Source organism: Pongo abelii, chromosome 10, assembly GCF_028885655.2.
Source record: "Pongo abelii isolate AG06213 chromosome 10, NHGRI_mPonAbe1-v2.0_pri, whole genome shotgun sequence".
Classification (NCBI taxonomy): domain Eukaryota; kingdom Metazoa; phylum Chordata; class Mammalia; order Primates; family Hominidae; genus Pongo; species Pongo abelii.
In genome coordinates, this window is record NC_071995.2 from 122,748,681 (window position 1) to 122,761,542 (window position 12,862).

Consider the following 12,862-nt stretch of genomic DNA (forward strand, 5'->3'; position numbering starts at 1 on the left):
ATTACAGGCGTGAGCCACTGCACCCAGCCAAGATTTATGTTTTTAAAAGATCCCTCCAGTGCCCCATGGAGACTAGATTAGAGGCGAACAGGAGTGGGAGAGGGGCGTCCAGTGTGGAACTATCCCTGCAGTGTAGGCAGGAAGTGACAGTGATTGGAGGAGGGTGGGGCACTGGGGACAGAGAGAAACGGGTGGATTCATGAAGTATTCGGGAAGCAGAGCCAACAGGACTTCGATGGATTTGGATGTAGGTTGGGGGAGGGGTATCAAGGGTGACTCCCAGGTTTCTGGTGGAGCGAGCACTGATCAGTGCTTCCATTTGCTGAGATGAAGAAGACCAGGTCTGGGCTTGTGGCATTAGGAGCGTGTTGAGTGTGTTGCACTAGGTGAGAATCTGAATGTGATGTCATATAGTGTATTAGTTTGCTGGGGCTGCCGTCACAAAGTGCCACAAACTGGGTGGCTTAAAACAATAGAAATCTACTCTCATAGTTCTGGAGGCCAGGAGCCCAAGTTCACAGTGTCGGCAGAGCCCGTTCCTTCTGAGCTCTGGGTGGGGGAATCTGTGTTGCTGGTGGCTGCTGACAGTCTTTGGTGTTCCTTGGCTTGTAGGCACAGAACTCCGGTCCCTGTCTTCGTTGTCACGTGGCCTTCCCGTTGTGTGCTGTCTGTTTCTGTGTCCAAATTTCCCTCCTTTATAAGGGTACCTGTCATATTGCATTAGGGCCCATCTCAATGACCTCATTTCAACTTGATTATCTCTGTAAAGACAATTTCCTAATAAGGTCACAATCTGAGCTACTTGGGGGACTTCAGTATATCTTTTTCAGGGGGACATGCAACTTCAGCCGTAATACATAGGCAGTGTGTACAGGAGTCTGGTTCTCAGAATAGGAGCCTAGGGTGGGGACGTCAATTTCAGAGTCACTGACACGTGGTGGGACCCGAGTGAACCATCCAGGGAAAGCCCAGCACTGAGTTCAGGTGGAAGAGGAACGAGCAGAGACTGAGAGGGCAGGTGGGGCCCCGGGAGCGAGTGAGAGACTGAGAGGGCAGGCAGAGCCCCAGGAGCAAGAGACTGAGAGGGCAGGCGGAGCCCTGAGAGCAAGACTGAGAGGGCAGGCGGAGCACGGGGAGCAAGTTCCTCTTTGTCTTTTGGGAGTCTTGGGCTCCCTGCCAAGGGAGGTATCCCTCTCCCTTGTTGAATATCCCCAAGACCATCCCCGGCTCCGTGACTTGCTAGGAGGTCTTGCAGGACTCATCATGCAGTCCTTCTCATGGCTGTGAGTCATTAAAGCAAAAGGACACAGAGCAACATCAGCAGAGGGAAAAAGTGCACGGGGGACCCTAGGGAAGACCAGTCTCAAGCCTCAGAGTCCTCTCCCCGGGGAGCCACACAGGACACGCTTAATCCCCCAACATCGAGTTGTGGCAACTCGTGTGAAGTACCGCCCACCAGGGGAGCTAGGTGGAGACTCAGTGCTCCGGGATTTCCTTGGGGCTGCTCATGTAGGCACCTCTACCTGGCATATGCCAAAATCCCGGATGCCCGGAGAGAGAGCGGGTAGTCAGCATGGAATACATTGCGTACACAAGCAGTGTGGGCACAGTGTTAGGCTGTTCTTGCATTGCTATAAAGAAATACCTTAGACTGTTTTTTTTATAAAGAAAAGAGGTTCATGTGGCTCACAGTGCTGCAGGCTGTACAGGAAGCATGGTGCTGATTTCTGGGGAGGCCTCAGGAAACTTACAGTCATGGCAGAGGTGAAGGGGGAGCAGGCACGTCCCATGGCCAGAGTAGGAGCAAGGTTGGGGGAGGGGCCACACACTTTCAAACAACCAGATCTCACGAGAACTCACTCACACTCACAAGAACAGCACCAAGGGGATGGTGCTAAACCATTCATGAGAGATCTGCCCCCATGAGGCCCCACCTCTAACACTGGGGATTACAGTTCAACCTGAGATTTGGTGTGGACACAGATCCAAACCACATCCCATGTTGGGCCACTCTTATCAGTGAATCGGGGAGGAAGCCCTTAAGGAGTCTTAAGTTCCCAGGTGCCTTTCAGAGGTGAGCAGCTGTGGCCTGCCACGTTAACTCTTCCCTGCACAGGAGAACGTCAGAGATGGCATTAAAATGTATTGCATGATTTGAAACGGTGTAGATATAGGAAAAAAGAAGTCGACGTAGCCAGGGTTTCTTGACCGCGTGCCGTTGACATTTGGGTCTGGGCTGTTCTTTGTTGTGGTGGGGCTCTCCTGGGCACTGTGGGATGTTCAGCAGCATCCCTGACCTTGACCTATTAGATGCCAGTAGCAACTTCCCTGCCGAGTTGCAACAAGCAGAAATATCTCCAGACATTGCCCAGTATTTCCTGGGGGCAAATCCCAGCTGAGAATCCCCGCTTCGGAGTTACACGCAAGTGAGGCCTCCTCATGCTCTGTATGCTCCCGTGTGATGCTCATGGTCATTCTCCCAGGCGAGCTGGTGGCGTCTAGGATCCCCGTTTGACAGACAGGAGCTGGAGGCTCTAAGGGCTTCCCACGAGGTGGCAGGGAGCCTCGGGTCTCAGGTCAGGCCCACACGCTGCTCTCTGGACTTGACATCTGCTGATCTTTCCACACCTTCCATCACTTCAGTCAGCGCCTAAAGCGGTCGTGACCGTGGGACTCAGAGAGACCACCAGCATGTCTTTTCCAGGAATTGTACCTGCGCTTTTTGCTGAAGAGGAGAAGGAGTCTATCCTGAGTCAGATTGGACAGGAAGCTCTGAAGCAAGGCATGGGGCCGGCCAAGGAGTCCGTGTGGCAGTACTTCGTGAACAAAAGTGCAAATAACCTGCACATTGTCCTGGGCATGTCGCCAGCGGGGGACACCCTGAGGACCTGGTGCAGAAACTTCCCAGGTACCCGTGGTGGAGCCTGTGAACCCATTTCCCCTGCTTTGGCAGAGTGTGTGGCTGAGGGTCTGTCCACACCTCTCGAGGTTCCCCCAGCAAAGCAAAACAAGACACAGCCATCAGGTGGAAATGTGGGCTCTGCACTGTGGCTTGGGGCTCACTGCCCCTTCTAGGTGCCTGTGGGCGTGAGTGATGTCCCTCTGACAGGAGGATGTGCCCATGCTCCTCCATGCGAGGCCCACAGTGCATGGACGGTGGCTCCCCGTTCCCTTCCATTTGGGAAAATTCCACCAGCCTTATGTCAGCCTTTAGAACAGAAGTTCCTAATGGGTGGGGCAGGGGTAGGGGAGGTTGTCTTCTAGGGGTGTCTTGGCAATGCCTGGAGACATTTTTGGTCATCACACCTCCGGGGAGCGTGCGGTGTAGTACTGGCATCTAGTGGGTAGAAGCCAGGGATGCTGTGAAGCATCCTACAGTGCACAGCCAGCCGCTGCCACAAAGGATTAGAGCCCAGATGTCAATAGCACCAAGGGTGAGAAACTCTGCTTTCGATGAACTAGATTTGGACACATCTGGCTCATTCACCAACTTGTTGGCTATTGAAGATGGCATCCATTTTCTTGAGTGTCTCAGGGTTGCAGAGTGAGCATCCTTTTTTTTTTTTTTTTTTTTTTTTGAGACAGAATCTCACTCTGTCACCCAGATTAGAGTGCAGTGGCACCATCATAGGTCACTGCAGCCTCGATCTCCTGGGCTCAAATGAGCCTCTCACCTCAGCCTCCCTAGTGGCTGGGACTATAGGCGCACACCACCATGCTGCCTGGCTGATTTTTTTTTTCTTTGAGACAGGGTCTCACTCTGTTGCCCAGACTGGAGTGCAGTGGTGCGATCTTGGCTCACCACAACCTCCGCCTCTCGGGTTCAAGCGATTCTCCCGCCTCAGCCTCCTGAGTAGCTGGGATTACAGGTGCGCACCACTACTGCCCGGCTAATTTTTGTATTTTTAGTAGAGATGGAGTTTTGCCATGTTGTCCAGGCTGGTCTTGAACTCCTGACGTCAAATGATCCACCCACCTTGGCCTCCCAAAGTGCTGGGATTACAGGTGTGAGCCACCATACCCGGCCCTGATTTTTGTATTTTTTGTAGAGACAGGGTCTCGCCACATTGCCCAGGCTGGGAGCATCTTTTTAATCTCTCTTTCCTTTCAAGGTATGGTAAATAACACTGGTATCGACTGGTTCATGCCCTGGCCTCCCCAAGCCCTCCATGCAGTGGCAAAGTCCTTTCTGGGTAAGTCACAGCTGTTATGGGAACTGCATTATTGATTAAAAAAAAATTGATTATCCCTTTTCTCACTTTGAATTCTGGTCTTGTAGATTTCTTCACTGGAAAACCCTACGGTAACAAATGGCTTTCAATTTTGTTAGTATGTTTTTGGTTTATATTTGGTGTTTTAGTCCAGAGACATTTCAGGAGACTTAGCAAGGACAATTTAGGATAAAAATTGATTAGGTGTTCTCCACAGCAGCAGTTGGCAAAACCATGGTCTGCTGTCTAGTTGGCCCCTTATTTGTTTTAGTAAATAAAGTTTTATTGGTACACAGACTCACTCATTAATTAACATATTGTCTCTGGCTGCTTTTATGCTACAACTGCAAAGCTGAATAATTGCAACAGAGACCGTCTGAGTACTGTTTGGCTCTTTGTAGAAAACGTGCTGGCTTCTATCCAAAGAATGCTCCAAGGACAATTCAGCAAACGTTCTGCATTCTCATTGAATTTCTAGCGTTTCAAACACCTAAGGCCTTGGATATTAATTTTAGTGTTTGAATAAGAAAGGAAGTCTGTCTTCAGGGAACATCTTTTTCTTTCGACCTAACTTGAGCAAATTTATGATGAATGACACTGGGTAACCTTGAAAATAGTTTCAACCTTCTAAATCTGTACTCAATAATAAATAAATAAATGTTCCTATATATAAGAAGAAATCATGACTTTAATCATAATGCAGTTTTGGGGGGAAAGGGGCCAAGAAAATGACTCTTTTCTGATGATATATCTCAGGTCCAGATGGTAAATATTTACAGCTTTTTCGCAACTACTCAATTCTGCCATTTTATCATGAAAGCAGTCATAGACAATACGTAAATGAATCGCTATGGCTGTGTTTCAATAACACTTTATTTACAAAAACAGGGGGCGGGCTGGATTTGTCCTTTGGCCTGTAGTTGGCCAGGCCCAATATAGATGTCCCCTTGTTCTCAGAGGCATATTTGCTGTTTCCATGTGTGAAGTGCTTGTGTTTGCTTTCAGTATTCAGTGATTCAGCATCATAAATAATGCTGCCTAGAATTTGCTTAGAGCTTTTTTTTCCTTAGAATATACTCTCTGGAGACCGGGCACAGTGGCTCACACCTGTAATCCCAGCACTTTGGGAGGCCGAGGCGGGTGGATCACTTGAGCCCAGGAGTTCGAGACCAGCCTGGGCAAAATGGTGAAACCCCATATTTACTAAAAATACAAAAATTAGCTGGGTGTGGTGGCGGGCACCTGTAATACCAGCTACTCAGGAGGCTGAGCCATGAGAATTGCTTGAGCCCAGGAGGCAGAGGTTGCAGTGAGCCGAGTTCGTGCCACTGCTCTCTATCCTGGGAGACAGAGTAAGACCTTATCTCTCTCTCTCTCTCTCTCTCTCTCTCTCACACACACACACACACACACACACACACACACACAGAGAGAGAGAGAGAGAGAGAGAGAGAGAGAATATATTCCCTGGAATTGAGATGATTATGCCCAAAGGCACAGATATTTGTGAGGCACAGTTTTTCCTGCACACTGTAAAATAGGCCCTGGGGCTGTGTTTTGCTAACCCCAGAGTAAGTCAAGACCAGCTGTGCAGAATCTGGATTAATTGGTACTTTCAATCTGTCTTTCTTCCCTTCATTTTAATATGAGACATTCTCTGCTTTGAGCTGAATGCATTTAATAACCTATCAGATAATCCAGGTGAGGTGATCTTGACACTGGAAGCCATCATTCATTCTTTCAGCGGGTGGATAGGAAGGCCCACCTTTGCCGGTATGTGCTGGGTGTCATCCAGCGGTGGGTAACCAAATAACCCCACCCAGCCCCTGGGCGGGTGAGGGGAGCAACAGGGCAGAGTTAGACGTGGTGATCGCTTCTGAAAACCCAAGGCCCTTCTGCCATGGTGTCTTGGCCTTTAGAGAGGACAGGGCTTCCTAACAGTAGGGAAGGAATTGGGCAACAGAGTGAGACCCTGTCTCAAAAAAAAAAAAAAAAGAAGGATTGGCAGAGATCACTGCTGTGGACTGAAAAGCCACCAATAAGTGATAGCCATGCTTTTCTTGTCCTATTAAAAACTTTAACGTCATTTTTTTATTGTAGTAAAATATATGTAACATAACATTTTCCATTTTAAGCATTTTGAAATGTACACGTGGCACTAATCACATTCGTAATGTCGTGAAACCAACACCACTATCTGTCGCCAAAACTTTTTCATCATCCCAAACTGAAACTCCATACCCATTAAACACGAACTCCCATCGCCCCCTCCCTCCAGCCCCTGGCAACCTCGAATCTACGTTCTGTCTGTATGAATTTGCCTGTTCTAGAGAGGGTTCATATAAGTGGAATCATGCAGTGTTTGTCCTTTGGTGTCTGGCGTCTTTCACTTAGTATCATGTTTTTGAGGCTCATCCATGTTTCAGCATTGGAACGTCATTCCTTTTTACGAGTGAATACTATCCCCGGTATAGATAGGATACATTTTGTTCATCCATTCCTCTGTTGCTGGATGCTTGGGTCATTTCCACCTTTTGGTTATTGTGACAGTCTACAGTAAACGTTGGCATACAAGAATTCATTTGAGTCCCTGCTTTTCGGTTCTTTGGGGTGTATACCTAGGAGTGGAATTGTTGAGTCATATAATAGTTCTATATTTAACTCTTTAAAGAATCACTGTTTTCCTTTCTTAAGAAGCATGGCCGGGTGCGGTGACTCATGCCTGTAATCCCAGCACTTTGTGGTGCTGAGGTGGACCGATCGCTTTAGCTCAGGAGTTGAGACCAGCCTGGGCAACATGGGCGAAACCTCACCTCTATAAAATAATACAAAAAATTACCCAGGCATGGTGGCCCATCCTGTAGTCCCAGCTACTTGGGAGGCTGAGGTGGGAGGATCACCTGTGCCCAGGAGATGGAGGCTGCAGTGAGACATGATCACGCCACTGCACTCCAGCCTAGGCAACAGAGTGAGACCCTGTGTCGAAAAAGAAAAAGAAAGAAAAACATTTTTTATTCCTTCCTCTTCAGGGTATAATCCAATGATCCCGGCAGAAAATATAGAAAATGTGGTGAAGCATGTTGTTTTGGTTCACCAATCCGTAGGCCACTACAGCAAACAGTTTCTACAGAAACTGAGGCGCAGCAACTATGTCACTCCCAAGAACTACCTTGATTTTATTAACACCTATTCAAAATTGCTGGATGAGAAAACTCAGTATAATATAGGTAAGCCTTGGGGATGGGGTGGTTGACAAAAGTCATCATTATTTATGGGTAAGGATTCGAGCGCTGATCTTTTCTTCAGTAAGATCGGGCATCTTCAGTATTGAGGCCAAGCAGAGCACATCTCGGATTTTGCGTCTTGGAGCGATTCTTTCATGTGGGTAGGACCCTGGCATGTCCTTATTTTTGTTCTCAGTGTTGAGTCATAGACTTTGAAGCTTTACATTTTCAAAAATGCATTAGCCATTTTTTAATTTTGTTTTTTAATCTTAGAGATAGGGTCTCTGTTTCCCAGGCTGGAGTGCAGTGGTGCAATCATGGCTCACTGCAGCCTCGACCTTCTGGGCTCACGTGCTCCTCCCGCCTCAGCCTCCTGAGTAGCTGGGACCACAGGTGCAGCCCCCATACTTGGGCGCACATTAGAGATACTGTCTGCTGCAGCAGCATGCACTGCTGGACAGGGCGTTTTAAAAAGTGCTCTGGCTATTGGCCAAGGGAAGCACTGTTTTCAGAAATACATTCATTTTGGCTGATGCCGTCCTAGTATGGCAGTGGAGGTACCGAAAGACATGTGCCATCTTGTAAAAATGTTTTCTTTTGTTTTGTTTTTGATAAGCTGAAGTTAGGCAAATGCCAGTGATTGTGTTGGGAACAGTGGCCGCCTCGACGATGAACATAGGTGCCCTCTTTCCTCAGCTCAGTGCAAGCGTCTGGACGGGGGACTGGACAAGCTGAAGGAGGCCACCATCCAGCTGGATGAGCTGAACCAGAAGCTGGCCGAGCAGAAGATTGTGCTGGCGGAGAAGTCCGCCGCCTGCGAGGCCTTGCTGGAGGAGATCGCCGTCAACACCGCTGTAGGTGAGTGAGGGTGGGGGCCAGGGCAGCCCACCCCCGAGAAGGACAGGGCTCTGCTGGGACGTCCCCGTGAAACTGCTTGTAGGCACCGAACGTGCCATCTTTGACCCTGCAATTCCTCTTTTCTTTCTGAATTCGTGTCCAGCCGGTCTTGTCCCCTTTCATAAGCACTGAGACGCTACCATATGTAGGCCCCTGCGCTGGTAGCCTGAGGATGTGCCGGGGAGTGGAAAAGTCACTCGACCCTCTATGGGCTGGTGAACTAAGTCCGTGGGGTTGAAATGACCTAAGCCTCGGCACCATCGATGCAGGACTTTCCTGGTTCTCCTTGAAGCTGTTTCGAGGTTCTTTCTTGGGCCCCTTCCCTCGGTCTTCCTGGCCGAGCCCCTGTGTCACCTGCACTGTCCTGCTCTTGATGACTCTACCCTCTCACGATGCCTGGCACAGGACAGCTCCTGCAGCCCACAGCTCTGTGCCTGGCCTCTAACCCTCCTTTCTAGGTCTTTCGGCCACTGGCTTCTGATGTGTACCCTCCCCAGCTCATTCCCAGATTCCTGCAGATGCCACTCGACCTGCCTGCCTCTTCCTTCTCCTGCTGGTCTGTGTTTGTGTTGCTGCTAAGTGTCATCTTGGTTCAGTTCCTTTGTCATTGCACCCGGCCCTGTGCACAGGAGCCATTTGTCATCACTCTGGCAACAGCACCCTAACTTGGTGCTGGCAAACTGCCTCTCCCCAACTCCCAGTGCTTGCCATCAGGATGGGCTTATTCTAACCCTGACAGACCAATTACATGTTCTCTGGGACTGCACATTTTGAATCAGCCAATATAAAGACTGAAGATGATTTGTGTTCATTTATTGCATGGCAGTGCTGTGAAGAGACTGCATTCAGTGCCCGAGCCCAGATCCCTGAGGCACCTCTAGTTTATGTGTTTCAGCATCTTCCATGTCTGTGAGCTACCGTATCTTCTTACAACAATTTCACATTTTTCTTAACTCGACCATCATTAGTTTCTGTTGCTTGCAACCAAAGCAACTTAATCGATAGATATCCTTTCCCAGGAATTTGTGGCAACTCCCTGCTGCCTGTTCTGATGCTGAGTCCTCATTGTGGCCATGAAGGGTCCCATCAATCCCTCTATGTCATCTTGCCTACCCAATTTCTCATGACACTCTGTCACCTGCTCACAGCATCACTTCTTCATGCCTGTGTGAGTCCTGCAGTAACTTGCTCTTTCTCTCCCTTTGGTCTGCTAAGAATATCCATACCACTTCTCTCTTCCTATCCATGTTTCTCCTTCCAGAACTTTGATCAAATGCCTCAGTCCCACATAGCTGCACTTTGCTTTGATCTGTCTTTTAAAAACTATATATTCCTGGCCCCCTAAATGTAAAAAACTGTATATTCCTGGCCCCCTAGATGTAAAACTAGACTGGAAGTGTCTTGAAGGATGCTGTTATTCCACGTATTCATCTGTCCAATCAGCAGATACTGACTTCAGCTTCATGGCAGGCACCGTGGTAGGGAGAGTGGGAGCTAGAAACTGAATGAGACTCAACCCCTGCCTCGAAGAAGTTCACAACCAAGGGAGCCCCTCCCCCGGTGCCCAGGCCACAGTTTGTACTGAGGACCGCCTGTTTGCCACACCCATGTTTAGTGCCTCTCCTACCTGTGCTTGTTTTTCTTTCCCCATTGCCATCATCCTTGTCCAGGGTCACCTTGCTCCCACTTGGAATTTTGGAGGAAGCTTCATCTAGAATCTCTGTTTCCAGGGTTGCAAGTGGTGGAAACTGAGCTCAAAGTGGCTTAGTCTACAGTGGAAACGCATTGATTCCAGAGGCATGCTGGCTTCAGGCACAGCTGGATCTAGGACTCAAGTGTATCAGTGGGAATCTTTCCTTCCCTTTCTAGGCTCTGCTGTCTTCCGTTTGGGCTTCATCTCAGGCAGCCAGCTCTGTCCATGCTGAGAGTTCGGGAGCCTCCAGCATGAGGTTGGCATCCTATTAGCTCAGCATCCCCAGGGGAGAGAGGGCTCTTCTTTCCCATGCATTCCCACAAAGCTCCCAGAATTGGCTGTGATTGGACAGATTTGGGTCACTTGCCCGTGCCCAAACCATCCTGGTGGCCATAGGAATGGGATACATTGACAAGTCCCACAGAGGGTAGGGTGGGGTGCAAACAATCCTCTCTCCTGAGGGCAGCTCTTCAGCGCCTGCCCCAGCCTCCAGCCCGTGCTCCTGCCTGGCTGAAAGAGCCCACCATTTTGCTCCTCAACATGACTCAAGCACCTGGCTTGGCCGGCCCCCTTTGCAGGCTGCTCCCCACACTGAGGTTCCTGAGGCCTGTACCGGCCCCCTTCCTTCCCAGCCAGCTCTGGTGGTCCTGTTCCCTCTGCGCTCCGTTCCTGCTGCTCCCACCCCTGCCCCTCCCCACTTCCCCTGCCTCAGCACGCTCATAGCTTAGACAGCTTCCTTTCTGCTTTTCTGTTCTGAAGGTTCCACACTCGTGATCTTGCTACGCTTTTCTGATGCATTCATCCCCCTGCTGCCCCAGGGACAAGCAGTGCCTGGGCTGGGGACCCTTTACAGTGTCGGGGCCCGTGCATGGCTTTGCACGCTGCACGTGCCAGTGCTGGCTTGCTAGCTGTGGAGATGGGTTCCGAGAGACCTTAGCATGGGGGAGGCAGAGCCTCTGCAGCCAGCATCTGTTTGTAGAAGGCCTGCTGCATTCATCTCCTGGGGCTGCTGTAACAAAGCACCATGATCTGGGGGCTGAAAACAACAGACATTTATTTTTTTAAATTAATTAATTAATTTATTTTTTTGGGATGGAGTCTCGCTCAGTCACCTAGGCTAGAGTGCAGTGGCGCCATCTCGGCTCACTGCAACCTCCGCCTCCTGGGTTCAAGCGATTCTCCTGCCTCAGCCTCCTGAGTAGCTGGGACTGCAGGTGCCCGTCACCATGCCCAGCTAATTTTTGTATTTTTAGTAGAGACGGGGTTTCGCCATGCTGGCCAGGCTGGTCCCGAACTCCCAACCTTAGGTGATCCACCTACCTCGGCCTCCCAAAGTTCTGGGATTACAGGCGTGAGCCACCATGCCTGGCCAACAACAGAAATTTATTCTCTCACAGTTCTGGAGGCCGAAGTCTGACATCAAGGTGCCAGGATCATGCTCCCTCTGAAAGCTCTAGGGGAAGCCTCTTCCAGCTTCTTGGGGTTGTTGGCAGCCCTTGGTATTCCTTAGCTTAGCTTATACATGCACCACTCCAGTGTCTGTCTCCATTGCCACACGCCCCTCTTCCCTGTGTGTCTCCACATGGCCTTCTGATAGGGACTCCAGGCATTGGATTTAGGGCCCACCCTAACCCCAAGTGACCTAATCTTAACTAATTCCTTCTACAAAGACCCCATTTCCAAATAAGGTCACATCCTGAGGTCCCAGTGGGCACGAATCTTGGTGGGGCGACACTGTTCAAACCACCGTGAGCCAAGCCCTGCTCTAGGTTTTGGGGTTCCGGCCCTCAGGGAGGTGCTGACATCCTAGTGAGTGAGGGCACCCAGACAGTGAAGCAGCCGATGGTGAAATGAAACTTCCAGCTGCGGTCAGTGTCATGAAGCAGATCAGCCAGGAAGGGAGAGAGAGGGTGACAGAGGGGCAGGCTCCTTAGAGGGCGGCTCTGGCTGGGCCCGAATGAGCGTAGGAGGAGGCGATGAGAGGCAGAAGGAGGAGATCGCAGGGAGCCGGTAAGCAGAAGGGGGCCCACGGCATCCTCAGTGAACACCGGTGGGGCAGGGCTGGGGGCTATCAGGAGCCATGGGATTCGTCCTGGATGGAGTGGGTGGGACACAGGTGGGCCAGTTGAGGAAGGTCAGAGTCAGTGTGGCTGCCTAGTGCTGGAGGCCCCACGCATGGTGAGGTTTTCTGTCCCACCAGGATCACTGAGGCTGCCACATTGGCCAAAGCCCCTTAGATCCCCGCTAGGGCTCAAACCAACCTTTGAGGACTGCACTCTGCTCAGAGCCGGGGCTGCGAGTGCATCTCCTCTGAGCCCAAGCTTTACTCACCCCCTGCCCTACCCTGCAGCCGAGGAGAAGAAGAAACTGGCGGAGGAAAAGGCCATGGAGATAGAGGAGCAGAACAAGGTCATTGCCATGGAGAAGGCTGAGGCCGAGACGACCCTGGCAGAGGTCATGCCCATCCTGGAGGCTGCCAAGCTGGAGCTGCAGAAGCTGGACAAATCGGACGTGACTGAGATTAGGTAATGTGCCCAGGCCACCATTCTGGGCTTCCATTCCACCTCTGCAGGCCAGTAGTCTCCATGATTGTGGCAACCAGGAGCTTACAAAGGAGCCGACACCACGTGCTGCCACTGCGCCTGGCTCTCTCCACGATGGGGAGTATTGTTGCCCTCATTTTCGGATGGGGAAAGTGAGGCCCAGGGAGATGAGGTGGGCGCCCCAGGCATCCAGATGCCCCAGCTAGTAGGAAGCAGGGCCTGCTGACCTTGAACCCAGGCCAAGGGAAGGATGGAGTGGGGTAAAACAGTGCTCTTCACAGAACACGTGGGGGC

The 12,862-nt window shown here is 50.6% G+C and overlaps 1 protein-coding gene across 1 annotated transcript in view; it reads left to right on the top strand.

The window, feature by feature from the left end:
• Positions 1-12,862, top strand: part of DNAH10 (dynein axonemal heavy chain 10) — a 169,130-nt gene that overhangs the window by 124,886 nt on the left and 31,382 nt on the right. The window contains exons 53-57 of the mRNA XM_054527692.2: positions 2,705-2,908; positions 4,113-4,193; positions 7,241-7,438; positions 8,132-8,293; positions 12,376-12,550. Coding sequence (XP_054383667.1) covers positions 2,705-2,908; positions 4,113-4,193; positions 7,241-7,438; positions 8,132-8,293; positions 12,376-12,550 — 820 coding nt within the window. The remainder of the gene's footprint in view (positions 1-2,704; positions 2,909-4,112; positions 4,194-7,240; positions 7,439-8,131; positions 8,294-12,375; positions 12,551-12,862) is intronic.